At 47.2% G+C, this 19,969-nt stretch overlaps 1 protein-coding gene across 1 annotated transcript in view; it reads right to left on the bottom strand.

Annotated features, from left to right (window-relative positions):
• Window positions 1-17,597, bottom strand: part of MTHFD1 (methylenetetrahydrofolate dehydrogenase, cyclohydrolase and formyltetrahydrofolate synthetase 1) — a 79,603-nt gene extending 62,006 nt beyond the window's left edge. The window contains exons 1-4 of the mRNA XM_053404739.1: window positions 17,289-17,597; window positions 1,988-2,072; window positions 1,264-1,323; window positions 71-124 (exon numbers count right to left, since the gene is read on the bottom strand). Coding sequence (XP_053260714.1) covers window positions 71-124; window positions 1,264-1,323; window positions 1,988-2,072; window positions 17,289-17,329 — 240 coding nt within the window. The 5' untranslated portion in view covers window positions 17,330-17,597. The remainder of the gene's footprint in view (window positions 1-70; window positions 125-1,263; window positions 1,324-1,987; window positions 2,073-17,288) is intronic.
• Between the last annotated feature and the right edge of the window lie 2,372 nt (window positions 17,598-19,969).

Here is a 19,969-nt window from a genome sequence, read left to right as displayed (position 1 = left end):
GGGATCTGGCAAATGCAACAGGATCTCCCTGTGAAACCACAGAGAGATTCGTAAAGTAAAACTGGGTTACCTCAGCTTCTGTTGCAGTGCTTGGCAGCTTGATGTGGTTGGCATTGATCCCGATCTGGAATATAAGACAGAGAACAAAATAGAAATCATTAGACTCTATGAATTGCGATGTGATTAGATGAAAAGCAGCCAAGTAATTTTCTCATTCTGGAAGGCTCAGGAAAGAGATGGCAGAACTGAGCCGAAACCTTTGGCTCCCTTCTTCTCCCCGCCACATGCACAGAAAGGGACCTTGCTCTGGGCAGCTTTTCTAGAGAGGGAAAATGTTTGCCCACTGGGCAGGAAAACACGTTGCCAAGGCAACCAGGAGACATGCGCCGTCGTCTCACGCTGTGATGTAAAGGTGGTTTAGCTGTCCACCATCAACAAGGAAGTGCGATGGCAACAGCATGTCTCCACTTTGCCCTCTTCTCCCTGGTCTTGGGATATAAACAGAAATAATATTCAGAACATTTTGTCTTTCTTTCTTTCTTTCTCACTGTGACTTTCCGTGGAGGCCCTTATTTGGAGCAGCTGGGCATCAGGGCAACGACCACAGATCGGTGGCAGACCATAATGTTCTGGGAAGGGATGTAGCTCAGTGACAAGAGCGTCTGCCGTTGTTGCCAGTCAGTGAGGATAATACTAAGCTGGATGGAGCAATGGTCTAGCCCAGCACATGGCAGCTTCCGATGTTTCGAACTCACTCCCCACATGCAGACTGGCCATCCTGTTGCCCATCACAACGTTCCTCCTAGAACGCCGCATCCTTTCCATGCGCCGCTGCCACAGCCAGGAATGGTGAGAGGAGTGCAGAACTACCACGGCTACACATGGCGCTGAAGCAACACCCAGGTGCTTTCCCTGAGTCACTGTTTCCTGGGCTCTGACGTGGTCCACCAGGCTATACCCACTGCGCCTCACAGCCTTTCTCAGATGTGAAGGAAATAAGCAGCTATCCTATATTTAAAAGACATCTGAAGGCAGCCCTGTTCAGGGAAGTTTTTAATATTTAATGCTGTACTGTTTTTAACACTTGATTGGAAGCCGCCCAGAGTGGCTGGGGAAACTCAGCCAGATGGGCGGGGTATAAATAATAAATTATTATTATTATTATTATTATTATTATTATTATTATTATTAACACCAAAGTGAAAAGGGGGAATGTAACACTCCAGAGAACCCTACGCTATTTGGGTGCGTGGGTAATATTACCTCAGCAGCAGCCTTGAGTTTCATGCTAATGTAGAGATTTGAATCATCCCGATCACCAACCTTTAGAAGGAGGAAGAGGGGGAAAAATCACAAATAGAAGGCAATTTATTTATTTCTGGTTCGGTTCCTAAGATAACTTAGCTCAAGGAAGTCAATGAAAGAAAAGTTTCTCGTCCCCCCCACTTATGCAACCACCAACAGGGTGTCCCCCCCCCAAGCTCATCCAGAGGATAATAAGACCCTCCTTTAAGGCGTGTAATGGTATGGAGGCAGGAACCTCACACAAAATTAGCAGACCTCCCAGTTTGGGGCAACCCTGCCCTCCAATAATAGGCCTCCATACCAAATCCCACATTACACAAGAACCGTCTGCTTCCTCAGGTTCCGCTTTGGTCACTGAAATTCCAACTGGGGGAATGGGCAAAGGGTTAAGCCTTTCCTCACCCCCTGTAAATTTTAATTTCCTCCTCCCAAAGACTGCTTCGCAGATAATAAGTGATATTTCACGACACAAAGTGACCACAGACCACACCGTTCCAGACAGGCCAATGCCAAAGTTTCAGATTTTGATATATATATAATATAGAAAAACTGTTCTTGTGTGAAATTCTGTCCAATATATCTGGAGGACATCCAAGTGGGTGAAGGATGCTGTAACGTCTGACCCCGTGAGCATCTGCTTTAGATGAAAACAAATCTCAAAATTGTAGATATAGCCGCTAACCTGTAGAATTGCAAGGCCTGGTCTGAAGCCTGGGACTCTCTCCTTCATTTCTGCCACTTGGCTCTTGAGCCTCTGCCTCACTTGCCTAGAAAAGGAAGAGATCGGAGGGAGAAAAGAAAGGCACCAGTCACAAATCCAGCAGCAGGAAAAACTAGGAGGAGGAGAGTTCCAAACAGATGTGCCAGGGTTCAAACCAACTTGGAACTTTCTGGAAGACTTAATCTTGGAACCTATGTTCCCATGTTATTCATCGGGGAAGTGAGAAATTGGGTACTCCTGACTACTTCTCTGCTACCTCTGCCCATAGAGGAAACTTTCCCTACTTGGCGCCCTCCATGATGTTGTGGACTACAACTCCCATCAGCCCCAGCCAGCCTGGCCAATGGTCAGGATGATGGGAGATGTGGTCCTGGGAGGCACCAGGTTGGGGAACGCTGCCATAATGCATGAAGGCGGAGAGAGAAATTGTGACAAAGCAAAACTGTAAGAACCCAGGGAGCTGCCTTATACCGAATCAGACCTTTGGTCCACCTAGCTCCGTACAGTGGTACCTCGGGTTAAGAACTTAATTCGTTCTGGAGGTCTGTTCTTAACCTGAAACTGTTCTTAAGCTGAAGCACCACTTTAGCTAATGGGGCCTCCTGCTGCCGCTGCCCGATTTCTGTTCTCAACCTGAAGCAAAGTTCTTAACCTGAGGTAATATTTCTGGGTTAGCGGAGTCTGTAACCTGAAGCGTCTGTAACCCGAGGTACCACTGTACTGTCCACACTGACTGGCAGCAGCTCTCTGGGGAGATGCTGGGGACTGAACCCGCAACCTTCTGCACGCAAAGCAGACGCTCTGTCACTGAGCAATGGATTCCAAGACGCCAAGGTCCAATCACAGAGTCAGTGGTACCTCGGGTTACAGGCACTTCAGGTTACAGACTCCGCTAACCCAGAAATAGTACCTCAGGTTAAGAACTTTGCTTCAGGATGAGAACAGAAATCGCTTGGCAGTGGCAGTGGGAGGCCCCATTTGCTAAAGTGGTACCTCAGGTTAAGAACAGTTTCAGGTTAAGAACGGACCTCCGGAACGAATTAAGTTCTTAACCCGAGGTACCACTGTAAAGCAGTTTTCAAGAGGCAGCAAGGAAATCCATGCATTTTCACAGGAAACATCTGTGTAAACACGCAATTTGTTACTCTGCATTGGCTCCCAATACGTTTCCGAGCACAATTCAAAGTGTTGGTGCTGACCTTGAAAGCCCTAAATGGCCTCGGGCCTGTATACCTGAAGGAGCATCTCCACCCCCATCGTTCTGCCTGGACGCTGAGGTCCAGCGCTGAGGGCCTTCTGGCAGTTCCCTCATTGCGAGAAGTGAGGTTACAGGGAACCAGCCAGAGGGCCTTCTCGGTAGTGGCGCCCACCCTGTGGAACACCCTCCCTTCAGATGTGAAGGAAATAAGCAGCTATCCTATCTTTAAAAGACATCTGAAGGCAGCCCTGTTTAGGGGAGTTTTTAATATTTAATGCTGTGTTGTTTTTAACACTTGATTGGAAGCCACCCAGAGTGGCTAGGGAAACTCAGCCAGATGGGCGGGGTATAAATAATAAATTATTATTATTATTATTACTGATTGCATCCCGCCTTTTCCTCCAAGGAGCTCAGGGTGGCGCACATGGTTCTACCCCTCGTGTAATTCCCACAGCAACCCTGTGAGGTAGGTCAGGCTAAGGGGCAGTGACTGGCCCAAGGCCACCCCGAGAGCTTCATGGCCAAGTGGGAACTCGAACCCTGGTCTCTCCCAGGTTCCTAGTCAGACACCCTAACCAAAATACCACGCTGGCTCTCAAATTACAGCATGCTGGCTCTCACGCCACCCGATTTAGGAACAGAAAAGCAAACACAATGAGCTACGCCAACACAAAGAAACCACAATTCATTCTCATCTGTACTATACGTAGGATCTCATGGATAAGTAGCTGTTTCTTGTTCATGATATAGCTGGTCTCCAACTGATGTTCAGGCACAAGCTAAAAAGATTAAGTCAGGCACATTCATTGTGCACTGAAAAATAATAAGATTTAAAAATAACAACCCCAGTGAAAACAAAATCAAATGGACCCGCCAGTTGCTATTACAGTCACTCTTGAGGCGCACTGCACCACGCCGGTTTGCAGAAATAATAATACTCGCATTGCAATGCCATCTACTGAGCACAGGGTGCAGCTGCAGGCAACAGAAACTGCTTTTGTAAATAAAAAAAGGTTTTAATTAAAGAGCGTTAAGTCCCATTTTCAGCCTGTAGATATTCATAATATTTGACAAAGTATGCAGATCTTCAGCTACTGACCTCTGTTTAAAAGTGTTTTGCTTTGATTTTATAGCTTTCTGCTTCTTACTTTGCCCATCCTGGCACCCTCCAGGTGTTGGGAACTAGTTTTGACATCTGGAGAGCAGCAGGTCGGCAAAGGCTGACATAACCCATTTATACATTATGTAGGTTTTGACAATGCACTTGTAAAAATGCACAAGGGAAAATCTGCAGAACCCAGATTTATGAGAATGGATCGTAAGTCCACCAGCAATTTCCAGGGATGGGGGCAAGATTCTAGGCATGTGTTTGATACTTGCTTCCTTTTTCTTCTTCTTCTGGATAAAAATCTGGTTCGGGCTGCAAAGAAGTTAATACTCACACCTAAGTAAATTATTACTTCTACCTGGAGGAAACATTTGGCATCGCTGGGCAGATTAGGAGAACCACCGCAGATTCACACCCAATCCTCACCCTTAATTTCTTTGCTAGTCCAGCACTCTAAAAAGCACCAGATGGGTGGATCTTGCCACCCTTTAAATATCCTATAATAATCCCGATCTGGGGCTTTGTGGGAAATTAAAAGGGTGGCTAGAGCCAGCTGCCAGCACCACCTAAAACATTACCACCACCAGGGACCACTGACAAAAGATGCTCTCTCAACTAGGGCCAGGGCCTTTTCAGTACTGGCCCCAACTTGGTGGAACGCTCTGTCACAAGAGACTTGGGCCCTGCGGGACTTGACGTCTTTCTGCAGGGCCTGCAAGACAAAGCTGTTCCGCCTGGCCTTTGGTTTGGTCTCAGTCTGACCCTTATGTTTCCCTCCCCTTATGGTTTTGATACATGGGCTACTATTGAAATGAGGCTGCATTTTAAATTGTATTTTAACCTGTATTCTAAAATTGGTGTGTCCCCCCCCCACCTTATGTTTTTATTGTAATTTTACTGGTGTTAGCAGCCCTGAGCCCAGCTCTGGCCAGAGAGGGCGGGGTATAAATAAAAATTTATTATATTATTATTATACCAAGTGAGACCATTGGTCCAGCTAGTGCAGTAGTGTCTACACTGGCTGGCAGCAGCTCCTTGGGATTTCAGGCAGGGTTCTCTCCCAGCTATACCTGGAGATACCAGGAATTGAACCTGAGCACTTCTGCATGCAAGGCAGATGTTCCACAAAAGAGCTACAGCCCTTCTCCATCAGCAGAGACTTCCCCCAGGGCCTGTTCAGATCTGGAGTTGTCTCTTAAGATCATACTTTGTCCTTTGCCTGCAAAACCTCCCTTGGGAGGTTGTGCTCTCCTTCCTTGGGGGTTTTTAAGCAGAGGTTGGATGGCATCTGCCATGGATGATCTAGTTGAGATTCCTGGATGGCAGTGTTGGACTCTCCCAAAGGACATTCACCTGGCACCTTCATTATACACCTTTAGGCGCCAGGCAAAAACGTTCTTTTAACCCATGCCTTTGGTTGATCTGATTTACATCACATGCCCTTTTAAAATGTGGTTTTTTTTGGGGGGGGTGCTACTGGGTTGTTGTTTTTATTTTTATTATGTATTTTATGGTTTTATACCTTGATTTTATTCTGCGAACTGCCCTGAGCCCCCCCAGGCATAGGGCGGTATATAAATTCCATAAATAAATAAAATAATATAACCCTCAGGGACCACTTCCAACTGTACAATTCTATGAATCAGCAAAAATATAACATGTGAATCTGTCAGCGGTTAGCACCTCCCCAGCTAACTTTTGTTTCACAATTTTTAGAGTTGGCAGATTCCGTGATGAGCCATAAAGGACAATCTGTTCTAAATGTCAGCTAGTTAATATTTCACCAAAACCCACTCAAATATCTCCCTCGGCTGCCATGCTAGGGGCAGGAGGCGACGGCTGAAGTCCCAGTCCAAGAGATTACAGGTGCCCCTACCTTGTCCCAAATAAATAAAGCCTATTTTTCTTCATATTTTGCCCTAATACATGCGTGGGAAACTATGGTTCTTGTGAGGGCCGCATTTATGTCTTTGTGACCTACTGAAGTCCAACCTTCTGAGGTGGGCGGGGACAGGGGCAAAAGTGGGTGGGGCTACAAATATGAAGGTTAGATTTTGTACAGGAACATAGCCATCGTGTCTGATTCTCTTTAAAGACATCCAAGTTGGTGGCCCTCAGTACATGATGCTCACCCATGGTTCTGTCACAGCCTCTCAGCCTAACCTACCTCACAGGGTCATTGTGAGGGTAAAATGGAGAGGGGCCACAATGCACACCACCCAGAGAAAAGGAAGGACGTAAATGTGATAGTAAACAAAAAACGGTGGGAGCAAAGTACTTTCTTTGGTCTGTACCGCATCTCGGCAAGATAACGTGCAATCAGATACAGCAATGTATAAAGGTCAAGGGACCCCTGACGATTAAGTTCAGCCGTGAACGACTCTGGGGTTGTGGCGCTCATCTCGCTTTACAGGCCGAGGGAGCCGGCGTTTGTCCACTTCTGCAAACAGTTTTTCTGGGTCATGTGGCCAGCATGACTAAGCTGCTTCTGGCGAAACCAGAGCAGTGCACGGAAACGCCGTTTACCTTCCCGCCGGAGTGGTACCTATTTATCTACTTGCACTGGCATGCTTTCAAACTGCTAGGTTGGCAGGAGCTGGGATTGAACAATGGGAGCTCACCCCGTCGCGGGGATTTGAACCGCCAACCTTTTGATCGGCAAGCCCAAGTGGTGGTTTAACCCACAGCGTCACCCGCATCCCTACAGCAATGTACAGTGGTTACGTACTTAATTTGTTCTGGAGGTCCGTTCTTAACCTGAAACTGTTCTTAACCTGAGACACCACTTTAGCTAATGAGGCCTCCTGCTGCCGCTGTGCAATTTCTGTTCTCATCCTGAAGCAAAGTTCTTAACCCGAGGTAATATTTCTCGGTTAGCAGAGTTTGTAACCTGAAGCGTATGTAACCCGAGGTACCACTGTATATCTATATATTAAATAACTTTGTGGCAACTGAAAAAGACATACAGATTTATTGTGGCACAATCAATGTAGCAAAGGCATTTGCTGCAACATTTACTTCTTGGTTTCACGCTTCTACAGACTTCATCAACTTGGTGTCCTCAAAATGTTTGGGACTGCAATTCCCATCAGTGCCAGCCAGGAGTTGTAGTCCAGAACATCTGGAGGCAGTTTTCGAAATTCACATTTTGCACCTAGCTACTGGCCACCTGTGACCAAGTGCAGATACCGGGGTGCTAGGATGGTGTCTGATACCTCCAAAATCTGGAGGTGGAAGACTAGGGATTCTTGGATCTGGACTGTGTTCACACACTAGTAACACATCCTGAAGAATTCTATCCATTATATTTTATCTGCACAATCAGAATGGATTTCAGGAACCCAAACGCTTTTCCTGTGCATCCTGAACAAGAGCGGTGAAGAACGTTGTAGTTAATTGTTGTCGCTTGTCTTCGCTTGCCCCCACCCCACTGCCCTGCTCACAGTTGTGAAGAATATTCTGACGTCATGAACGCCCTGTGTCACCGTTAAGAAAAAGAGGTTGAAAAAGGCCAGTATATATGTGGGCTGTCAAAACACACCCGTTGGCTCTTTTCGGGGCTGACTGCTTGGAGAGAGTGTAGTGGTCCTCTTTTCTTGGTGATTTGGGGCTAGTTTTTGGAGTTGAAGGGGAAGCTAATTCACTCGGAGACAATTTAAGATAGCTGTGCCAGGAGCTTTGAGGTTTCACACCTTGATTTGATCTTACTTTATTGTACATCACAGGGGGCTCAGATTGTAATTCCACGTCTACACATTTAAAGGTGCCTCCCACTGTCTTCTTATCCACCAGACATTTGGGAGATATGGGTTGCACATAAGGGTCCTTCATTGTCTCACCTTGATCATCCTTTTTTTCTAGTCTGCTTCGAAGTAGATCAAGTCTTTTCAGGATCTCAGTTTGAGCTGGGGAATGCAGTGACCAAAATCGCTTTATCAGCGAAAGTTCTTCTTCCCAAGCGGAGTCCTCACTATCCCACGTGAGAGGCCCGACGCTAGTTGGATGAGAGGCTTCCTTTTTTTCATTTGGTGCTGTTTGGTGGGGATGATCCTGCTGGAGCTTATGCTTTCTATTTCGATGGTTTTGGTGGTTGGTTTTTTCCCCTTTGTGAACTTCCATTCCTATGCTCTTGGGCCCCATCAGAGAGGTTGCAGGTGCTCTATTTTCAAATATTCTTAATAGGACTATTCTTTCTTTTTTGAATAGGTTTTTAGCTCTAAAGATGAAACTGGCCAGATTATGATCTAAAAAAGTAATCAATGCTCGTACCGAGCAATCATCTTGATGTAGATACTCTATAGCGGCTATGTCAATTGCTTTTACTACCCCCGGTAGAATGCCACTTATAATGGACAAAAAGTGGTCTATACGGTCCAACCCTGCATAAAATCTATGCGGTTTAGGGTAGTTAGCAAAGACAAGCTTTTGTGGGATTAGGACTAAACTCCATTCTCTTTTGGGACACAACATCTGTCGAACTTGGGAGGAGTGGTTCCCCTCAATAGTTTGGGTCGCCTGCTCACCTCTGTCTGCAGATTCTGTGCTGGCCATAAGAGGACTCTGGGGCGGTATAACTGCAGATGGATTAGTTCCTTTGTCCCAGCTCGGTGTTGATTCTTCAAAGCTTGATTTGGATTCTTTTATGGGTGTATCTACTTTACGTGTCTCTTTGATGGCACTCGAGTTGGATTTGTTTGTTCCACTTGTGGAAAAAGATGGAAGAAGGTTAAAGAGCTTCTGCCAATATTTTTTACAGGTGCGGTGAGTTGTCTTAAGCCGCCTTGGGTTTTTCATGTTTTTGCTTTTCTTCATCTTAGGCTTGGCTTTTTTCCTCCGGGGTTTGCTGGGGAGAGGTGGATCCGGGCTGGCTAGGGGATTTGTATTCTGGTCTGAAGCGCTCACATGTTGTTTGAAATTATCCACTAGGGTCAGGAGCAGCCCGTTTGTTATCACTAAGAAATTTTTAACGTTAAGGAGATCCTTAGAAATCTGGTATATCTGCTCCTGAGGATAATCACCCCACATTTTTGTTCCGCAGTCATTGGCTTTCAGCCAATGGGTTGAAAGATTACCTCCAAGTTCCAGCGGTGACAAATGAGGATTGGCATCAGGTGTGTTGGCTGTGTTAACCTTTGTAGCATTCTCTGCTATGGCAAGTTCTTGGGCCAGATTTGTTGGGTGGTTTGTCCTCTTGTTGTCTGTTTGCAAATCCTTTAGCTGTGTTGACCAATCCAACACTGTGAGTGGCAAAGGCATAGCAACATCTAGGATACTCTCATTCTGAGTTCTCTTGCTCGAGTCTTTTTGAGGAAAGTAGCTGGTAATTTTACTTTGTCTCCTTCGTCGCTCCATCGGGCTCTGCGGTGAATTAGGCAAAATTCCTTGGTCCTTGTATTTTTTCCTAGTGAGGACCATAGTGGGTATATGGGTATATATGGGTGTATGGTAGGGGGTGCTTGCTTAACGACGGCTTATCTCTTGTTCTAAGCTGGAGTAAACAGTAGCAGAAGTGCCGATTTGTGGAAGTTGCCTCCTAAACCTCTCCAACCTCTCCAACTTGTTAGTTTCTCCAGCAATTTACATCGGGGCTTGTGAGGTATCAGTCATTTAAAATGTTAGAAAATATTACTGGTCTTAAGCTTTCACACTGTGCCTTGTTTCGTTTAAAATTCAACTAGGTCTTTCTCCCTCATTCAACAGCCTCACGGCGTGACCAATAAAGTAGCTAGGCAGTATAACGAAGCAGAAGAAAAGAAAACAAAAGTCCCTTGGAATAATTATCGGGTTGAACTTGCCTTGTGTTTCTTGGGGTTATAGCAGCTTCAATTCCTTCCTTTTTTATAGATAAAAGCTCGGCGTCCTTCCGAAGGAGTAGCTGACCTCCCCCGTCTGCTAATTACCAGCTCCGTCGCCGACAGCCACATATATACTGGCCTTTATACTGTTTTTTTAGACACCAAAGAATTGCTGGACATGGTGGTGTCATAGATCCAGCTCCCCGAAGGGCCCGGGGCCTAAAAGTGCTGTCTTGGAACATCGCGGGTTGGCACGCCAAGAAAAATAACCAACAATTTTTGTGTTACCTTAAGCAATTTGACATCATCTTCTTTCAGGAGACATGGCAGAATGACCCTATATTTCTTAATGGGTATAACTGCCACTACCTGCCTGCCTCTCCATCTCTGAGGGGCGGCAGATCTAGTGGTGGCTTAGCTTGCTTCATTTCCACGGAGCTGGCGCATTCTCTAACAGCCCTACCTAGCTGCAATTCTGTAGCAACAGCCGCTCTACTTAGCTTCAAGAGAACTACTCTCTTGCTGGTCAATGTCTATATTCCCCCAGGCCAAAAAAACCCCGTTGTCAAGGCTACATGGGCTGAGCTAGAGGCGTTTTTAGAGCCTCTCGAATCTACTTACCCGTCTGCCCTGACCATTGTGTGCGGAGACTTCAACGCTCGCATAGGAACAGATGACAACAGTCTATACACTCATTTCAACCAATTTATGGACCCCGAAGAACTGACGGATATTGGCGCGACACGACTGTCCAAAGATAGCAGAAGTAATTTCTCAGGTCTCTGCTTGGTGCAGGCTGCCAGACGGAGGGAACTGCTGATATTAAACGGCAATATAGAGGGGGACCGCCCCGGGGAATATACCCATTTCTCCAAGGCTGGGGGAAGCGTTATAGATTATATCTTAATCTCAAGATTTGCTCACAGCTTTGTAAGGAAGTTCCAAGTGGGCCACAATATTCTGAGTGATCACCTGCCTCTAATTTTAGAGCTTGCAGGTCGGCCTTTTGACTATTCTATTGCCGAGCCACAATATATACCTTCTGCAAATTTGGTTATACCTGCCCCCAAAAGACTTAACCGAGCAAACTTAACCGAGCAAACTATATGCCAAACATCTTTATACCAAGCTAACTAGCTGGCTGGAAACTGAAGCCATTCTAGCGGAAGAGCAAGCGGGTTTCAGGCAAGGCAGATCCACCATAGACCATTGCTTCATCTTAGCCTATCTAATTGACAAATATGCCAAAAAATCCCGTGGGGTGCTATATGCAGCCTTTATCGATCTAAAGGCTGCTTTCGATTCAATTCCACGTGTAAGACTCTGGGATAAATTGAGCACATCAAGTATAGACAAAAGACTATTATTTCTGATGAGCTGTTTGTATAAAGACACGGTGCTGCATGTAAGAACTTCGTTAAACGGCCATCTTATAGGACCAGTTTCTGTCAGTAAGGGGGTCAAGCAAGGTTGCATCCTGGCCCCAGCTCTATTCAACATCTACATCAACGATATGGTTAACTGTTTGTCATCTCCGGACTTCCACGCCCCCAAACTGGCTGACAAAGCAATATCAGTGCTTTTGTACGCTGACGATGCGATACTCCTATCCCGAACAAGAATAGGCTTAAACAGGCTCATAGGTGAATTCTCAGCATACTGTAGGAGAGAGCAACTTGCAATAAACTATCAGAAAACCAAAACTATGGTTTTTGCAAGGAAACACAGACAGTATAGCTGGAGGATGGATAACCAGACAATTGAACAAGTCAAAGCCTTCAAATATCTGGGTATCGTTTTCCAGTCGACTGGGTCCTGGGATGTCCATCAAAAATGTGCCAAAGAAAAAGCAGCTCAAAGTATCAAGATGCTGTCCCGCTTCTTCTACACGAAGGGGGGCAGATACATCCCAGCAGCCCTTGAAGTTTATCAAGCAAAACCTCTGGTGCAGTTACTGTATGGGGCCCAAATCTGGACGGGGAACCACTGCTCCAGTCTTGAGTCTGTCCAGTCTAAATTTCTAAGGCAGATTCTCGGTGTCCCCCCCTGTGTTCCCAACGCAGCATTAAGACTCGAGGCCTGCCTTCCATCTGTGGAAACTCGGACTTGGCAGAGAACATTCAACTATTGGCTTCGTCTTAATCTGAATCCACCTGGTCTACTGCCTTTAGTAATGCAAGACTCTCACAAAAGCAAGTGGTTCAAAACCGTGCATCAAAAACTCCTTACATGCGGTCTGCACTCACAGTCCCTATTATCAATGGGCCTCATCAAAGCAAAGAGTCTAATAGGCCAGCGCCTGAAAGACATCGAACGACAAAACAACCTGACCATCTTAAAGAAACTGTGCCCATGGTATACCTACTTTCCCCCTTCTCATTTTGACTCTCCAGCTTCATACTTGTCTAAACTAACCATCCCGAAATACAGACGTGCCTTTACATTGGCTAGATGGGATGTTCTTCCCTCTGCTGTACTCGAAGGTCGTTACCAAAAGACTCCATTTGAAAAACGACTCTGCCCATGTGGAGATGGTAACACGGAAACAGTGTCTCACGTCCTTCTTTCTTGCCCCCTCTACAAAGACCTAAGGAATGAGATTATTACTCCACTCATTCTCTCCAACCCCGGCCGTTCATCAGACATTACACTGTATTTTCTATTATCTGATACGGAAAGTCAGATAACAGAGAAGGTCGCGAGGTACATCGAGAGAGCTGCGAAATTGAGGGCCACCATCTGAGTGACAGACTTGTTCATCCGACGGACCATCTTTTGCCTGTTCTTTTCCTCCTTTTATCTCTATTTTTACTTTTAACTCTTGTACAGCTGTGGCCTGTTGGCTTTGCTAATAAAGTTTTGTTGTTTTTGTTGTTGTATGTGGGCTGTCCCTGGATCAAGTGACTTTTCTATTTAATTAAGTTCTTAATCTAGGTCAAAGTTGTCATCTGAACTAGGCAGACGTTTAACTTAGAATCAACCACAGTCAGGAAAATAAAAGACTTATGCCAAAATGCTAATTAGACATTCCATTTTAGCAACCGTAACCTTGGTTTGAGGAGCCATTTGGCACCAAGGTTATTATATAACTGAGTTTCTAACACTATCTGGAGAGTACCAGGTTGGTATAGTGATCCGATTGCTATGCAGGAAAAATGCAATGTGCAATGTGGCCTTTTGATAAGTAAACTACCACCAACACCAAACAAAAAGGTCCTTTTTGTCTTCTAGTGTAAACTGAAGTGTTGTATGAATGGTCTCCCCAACCGCAGAGAGCCCAAGGCAGCCTAGAGCCCTGTTTCAACAGAAAACACAGATTCAAAGCTGTTCTGAAGTTGTAAGTCATTTCAAAGAATAATCTGGATTGAGCAGTTGTAAACAGAATTTCCCCTTCTGTAAAATGGGGAACAGTAATAAATAAATATTGTTGCCTCAAATAATGGAAAAAATATATCTCTAAATTTACCTGGCAGGGGGAAAATCCATGAACTAAACATAAAATTTTGATAGATTTAAAAGAAAGAGGAGGCTTTGCCCTGCCAGACCTGCAATTGTATTATGAGGCAGGCTGCTTGTGCTGGTTAAAATAATGGATCGTATTGGGAAATGCAGACATTTTAGATCTAGAAGGTCATGACATAAAATTTGGCAGGCATGCTTGTCTTTGGTATGGGAAAGCTAAAATTTATATGAGTTTTACAAACCACATTATCAGGAAGAATTTGTATAGAGTCTGGGAGAAGTATAAAAATTTGCTGGAAAGAAAAACACCTCTATGGTTATCTATGGGAATCGCTTGGAAGACACATTTGTGTGAGCGTTCCAAGAACCCGAAAAGGGGGAAAGGGCATATGTTGCTGCAGGAATTTCACAAATAAAGGGCTAAGGCATTCCACAGGCTTGCAAGTCCAACCAGATGAAACTACAAAGGCTCCCTGGTTAAATTTCATGCAGGCCCAGATCCTGTAGTGCAGTGCTCTTGCCTGAAGCTGTTTGCTTTGCTGGCTCCCTGGTCTTTCCACTTCTAGCACTGTGTTAAAATTGTGCAATTGGGTGGTGAGCTGAGGGAGGGGGGGAGAGAAGGGAAGGCAGCTGGATCAGATGCCAATTATCCACTTCCAATGCAAAATTGACATATGAAGGTCAACCCGTAAGGATTCAGCGGCAGTAATGAAAGCAGCGCCACTAAATTAAAGCAGACCACATCGCCCAGCCATCAGCTCTGGTTGCATAAGCGCTATACATTTAAAGCCAATGACTTGCCCCATAATAATAATAATAATAATAATAATAATAATAATAATAATATCTTTATTGTCATTGCCCTCTTCGGGGACAATGAAATTACAAATCATGGGAACTGTAGCTTACCTCTTGCGGAACTATAATTCCCAGCACCCTAAAACTAAACTACAGCTCCCTGCCTGCAAATTGCCTAGGGACGTATATGTCCAATTCACAAATCAATAAATTGCCAGTGGTCAGGGATGATGGGAGCTGAGCACATATATAAAGGACTGGGAGCCTGCGGCCTTGCAGGACTACAGTTCCCATCACCCCTGACCACTGGTCATGCTGGCTTGGACTGAAGACAGCATCCCATGGTTTGCATAATTTTCAGCTCCGATGCACCCCTGCATGCAAGGGTAGTGATGAGCTTCAGAAAAGAGGCTGCAGGACTATGGCAACACTCATGGTGGAATCCAATATAACACTGACGCCATCATTTCAACAGCACAAAGATTTCAAGATTTCCCCCAACTCTCTGGGGCAGCTTGGGGAGAGGAGAGGAAGGGAGCAGTCTTTTGCAGAAGCAGAAAACCTCACACGGACGAAACAAGGGAGGCAGCTTCTGCTCTCATGCTGCAAAGAGGTCTAACAAGCCTCCTGGGTGCAGGCAGAAATCTAACAGGTAAGGTTTTTTTGTTTTGTTTTGTGCAGCATGCAGGTACAATGACAGAGGAATAAAACTAAAAGCAGCTTCTTCAACCAGGCCCCCAGATAGAAGTGAGCTTTGAAAGCAAAGGTTTCAAAAGAGGACATAGTTTAAGACACACACATATGATTTCAGGATCAAGGAATCAAATGTTAATCAGTCACGGACCAGCTGCTGGGTTAATATTAAGCCAGCAGAGCAATAAAGGGAGACAGGAGACAATTCCCTTGGAAATCTCTGCAGGCCACAGCCTTCCTCCCTGGTCCTCTCCCAGTATTTCTGCCAGGCTGGAATGTGTCCTCTGCAAGTCTGATAATACAATCATACCTCGGGTTACAGACGTTTCAGGTTGCACGTTTTTGGGTTGTGTACGGTGCCGAACCTGGAAGTATCAGAATGGGTTACTTCCGGGTTTCAGCACTCGCGCATGCGCAGAAGTGCTAAATTGCGCTTTGCGCATAAATGCCGAATCGCAACCCGCAGACACAGCACTGTGGGTTGTGAACATGCCTCCCGCACAGATCACATTCGCAACCCAAGTGTCCACTATACTTCTTTTTTGTGTAGATGGAGAACAGAGACAGGGTGAAGGAGCACATGCAGCTCTCCTGCTGTAGAAAGGCAACATTCACATTCGCTGCTCTGGCCACTTTTGCCTTCCTCCTTGCACAGCGCTGAGGCATGGCTCCCCAAAGGCTACGGGAGCATAATGGCTGCCTTTGTACAACAGCTCCACCGGGTACCAATCTATATCTGGGCATCGTTCAAAATGCTGACTTTGATCTATTATCTCCGTCCCACCACCCTCACAGGCATTCTTGCTAGGGGATGCAGGACAGGGCCTTTCTCGGTGGTGGCAGCTCCCAATCTCCCTCGAGAAGCTCAACTCGCTCCCTCCTTGCTGTCCTCCCACCTTCACGTTCCAATGGGCTGCTGGGAACAGACTGCTTTTAAAGAAAGGGTTCGGGCTGTGCTGCTTTAATTGCAGTTATCCATATGCTTTTAAGGTATTTTATGTATGCATATAGTTTAAATTCTGATTGCTTTCCCTGCCCTTAAGTTTTTAGCAGCTCTTATTTTTGTCCATAAGCCACCTTCCTTGCAAGTAAATAAATATATGATAATAGTAAAAAATAAAACGTTGCCCAGAATGGAATGCAACCCTCAGGGTAAAATCACAGAATTGTAGGGTTAGAAGGGACCACGACGGTCATCTAGTCTAACCCCCTGCAATGCAGAAATCTCTTACTTGAACCAATGACCCTGAAATTAAAGAGTCTCATAGCTCAGTTGGTTAGAGCATGGTGCTGATAATGCCAAGGTTGCAGGTTTGATTCCTGCATGGGGCAGCTGCATATTCCTGCATTGTAGGGTTGGACTGGATGATCCTCAGGGTCCCTTCCAACTGGACAATTCTTTGGTTCTATGCTCTAGCGACTGATCTATCCCTGACGACGGGCCATGCTGGCTGGGGCTGATCTGAGTTGCCGCCCAACAGCAGCTGGAGAGAGCCACGGGGCAGCCTAGCCCTGCCCTGGAGGAAAAGGCCAGTCTCAGGTTCGATTTACAGCCCCATGACGCCACCAGCTTGCAGAGGCTCAGCAGCGCCGAGTCTGGCCCGTGCCTGGATGGGAGACCACCTGGAAACCGGGCACAGGACACACCTTTGGCCTCCAGGCGATGGGAGGAAGGCGGGCGATTTTTATTTAAAGTTAAAACGAACGGCAACTTCATGCAACAACGAATAAGTTGGATGGAAGCGAAGGGAAACGGCACGTGGCTTTGGGGGAGTCTGCGTGGGAGGGCTCCCTCCCTCCAAGCACGAGACTCTTAACCTCACGGTCGTGGGTTCGAGTCCCCCGCTGGGAAAAAGCGCAGCTGATCCCCGTGGTCCCTGCCAACTCTACCATTCCACCAACCTGGTGAAATCTATGCCAAGTGGCGCGCAAGTCCCGCGGAACTCCACGCGGGCGACTCCTGTCCGGACGTGCGCTGGGGCGCGCAGCAAACCCGGCAGCCTTCATCCTAAGGGGGGGGGTCTGGCCCTCTTGGAGAAGTGGGGCGCAAAAGACGCCCCCCCCACTTACAGCCCCGAGTTCAGGTGCGCCCTAGCAGGCCCCGAGAGCGATGCATACACGCGTCTCCTTCCTTCCGCTGCCCGCCTCCCCGCGCGCAAACCCCGGTCCTCCCCAAAGCCCCGAGGGGGCGGCGGCGAGGCGACCTACTCGGAAACGGCCTTGCCGCTGATGATCTCGGCGGGAGGCATGGCGACACCCCGGGCGAATGCAGCTCCTGCGCTCAGTGAAGCCCCGATGGTGCCTGCCGAGGGGTCAAAAGAGGCCCGGCCCGCCCTCCCCGCCCCTCTGCACGGGACACCCACGTGGCCGCGAAACTTTTTCCTCTTTCCCCCGCAAGCCCAGGCCGGTCGACCCCGGCCGATCCCCGCCCGCGCCCTCCCCTCCTCGCCGGGGGCGGAGGCAGCAGCAGAAGAAGGAGGAGGGAGCCAGCGGATCTCCAACGCGACTGGCCGCCTCTTCCTCCGGCGCGCCCGCCCCCTCGAGGCCCCCGATCCGCCCCTTTGTGCGCGATCCAAGGTGCGTCGGTTCCCCCGAGGGAGTGCAACCGCCTCCCTCCGCCTCCTCCTGAGTAGGTGGGGCCGGTGGGGATCCCTCGCTGCCTTTCGATCTGGTGGAAGAGAGGTCACAGGGTGGAAAGAAGGGTGGTTGTGTCGGACCATAGCTGTCAACTTACAGCAGCCTCGAAAATAAGGGATCAGCAGCCAAAATAAGGGATTTTGGCTTAGCTTATACAGAAATCCGCCACTGATGGAGCCATGCTGCTTTGGCTGCCACTGACTGTGTTTTGCAGGGGGTTGGGTTACATGATCCTGAGGGTCTACAACTCCGACCAAAGAAGAGGGGCAGACAAAACGTCGAGATAGCAAAGCTTACAGGCAGAATTAGAAACCAGGAAGAGGACCTCTTTAATAAAGAAAGGGGAAAGTTTATAATTTAGTTGAAAAGCTATTGTAAAGAGTTACATACATTGGTAGGATTGACAGAAAACTTGCAGTAAAAATTTGAACTGTGGATGGACAAATGATTTATAAAAATAGAGTTATTAAAGGGATGCAGAGGGGGAAATCACTACATTAAGATGCCGCACTGGTTGGAGGGTATGCTAAGCAGCACGTTGGGGCTGCCGTCATCCTGGTGCGAGGAGTTCCATCGGCCCTTCCCCGCCTGAGAGAGAGGGAGGGAGAGAAACTCTCGCCCACGCCCCTCACGAGCCCGGCATGAGGTGGCTGCGGTGCTGCGGCAGCCGCTGAAGCACCCCCCTTCTGCGTCCCTCCCCATCCCCTCCTCTTCCTCCTCCCTCAGGCCGCCTCCTCAGCCACCGCCACCTGTCTCCTCACGACCCACCCCTGAGGGGGGAAAGCGAGAGACGGAGACGCGGCAGCTTATGCGCATGCTCTCTCTCACAGCCTCCCGAGCAGGGCGAGCATGAAACCTGGGAAATTTAAGGGACATCATCAATAAGGGACCGCAGTGGGACACGGCGCTGGGATAAGGGAGTTTCCCGCCAAATAAGGGATGGTTGACAGCTATGTGTCGGACCCCATCACTGCTGCAGGCTCACCCAGCCCAGATTTTGTGCACTTTTACTGTGCTGGGGAGTAAATCCTGCTTTGCCCCTATGGGGACGTTCCAGGGGCTCCCCTTCAAAACTCAGGCTGCCGTCTGAGCGCTGGGACAGTTAAGGCATTTTTATTTCGGCTCCCTTCTCTCCCCCCCCCCCAAAAGCCACAAGCTAGTTTAGCTGTGGGAAAACTGTGTCTCTTCAAATAGTATGTTGGCATCCGTCCTAGAGACCATGGAGTGCGCCTCCGGGGGTGAAGTAAAAGTGCATGGAAGTGACCTCTCCTGGACACAAACCTGGGCAGTGTGTCTGGAGGTCCTGGGCTGCCCAGACGATAAGACCTGTGGGGTGCAACGGTGGCCCCAGAAAAGAATTACTGTATTTTTCGCTCTATAACACGCACCAGACCATAACACGCACGTAGTTTTTAGAGGAGGAAAACAAGAAAAAAAAAATTCTAAACGAAATAGTGGATATATGATTTTTGTGGTTCATGCTGTGGCCACAGACATGTGATCTGACAGTGAGTTTGGAGTAGCCCAATGCAAAAATCCTGAGGATCCATGTGGATCCATGCTTTGTAACCACGGAGGAGGGAAGGAAGGGGAACCATGGATCCTCTGCTCACGACTGCAGCATATCCCCCCGCCACCCGCAGGCATTCACTCCATAACACGCACAGACATTTCCCCTTACTTTCTAGGAGGAAAAAAGTGAGTGTTATGGTGCAAAAAATACGGTAGTTGCCCTGGCATCTGTGGGGCAAACTGTACTTGGACTAAGCACATTACAGTGGACAATCAGGTTGCGAACGTGATCCATGTGGGAGGCATGTTCGCAACCCACAGCGCCATGTCTGTGCATGCATGTGACACCATTTGGCGCTTCTGTGCATGCGCAAAGCGTGATTTAGTGTTTCTGGGTTCAGCGCAGTGCGCAACCTGAAAATGCGCAACCTGAAGCCTCTGTAACCTGAGGTATGACTGTAGTTTTTTGTAAAAACCAAAAAACCAGAAATTTTTCTTTTGGGAATTATAGGGACAGAACTACCTAAACTGTACAGAAACTTATTCATGTATGCTACTACAGCAGCAAGAATGTTACTCGCCCCAAAATGGAAAGAAGCAGAAGTCCCAGCAAAGGAAGAATGGATACAAAAACTTACGGAATATGCAGAAATGGCAAAACTTACTGGAAAAATAAGAAATCAAGATAACAAACTTTTTATAAAAGAATAGAAATGGTTTATTGAATATTTACAGATAAA

Source organism: Podarcis raffonei, chromosome 1 (genome assembly GCF_027172205.1).
Source record: "Podarcis raffonei isolate rPodRaf1 chromosome 1, rPodRaf1.pri, whole genome shotgun sequence".
NCBI classification, from domain to species: Eukaryota; Metazoa; Chordata; class Lepidosauria; order Squamata; family Lacertidae; genus Podarcis; species Podarcis raffonei.
Note: the sequence above shows the minus strand (reverse complement) of the source record. Positions and strands in the feature narration are given on the sequence as shown.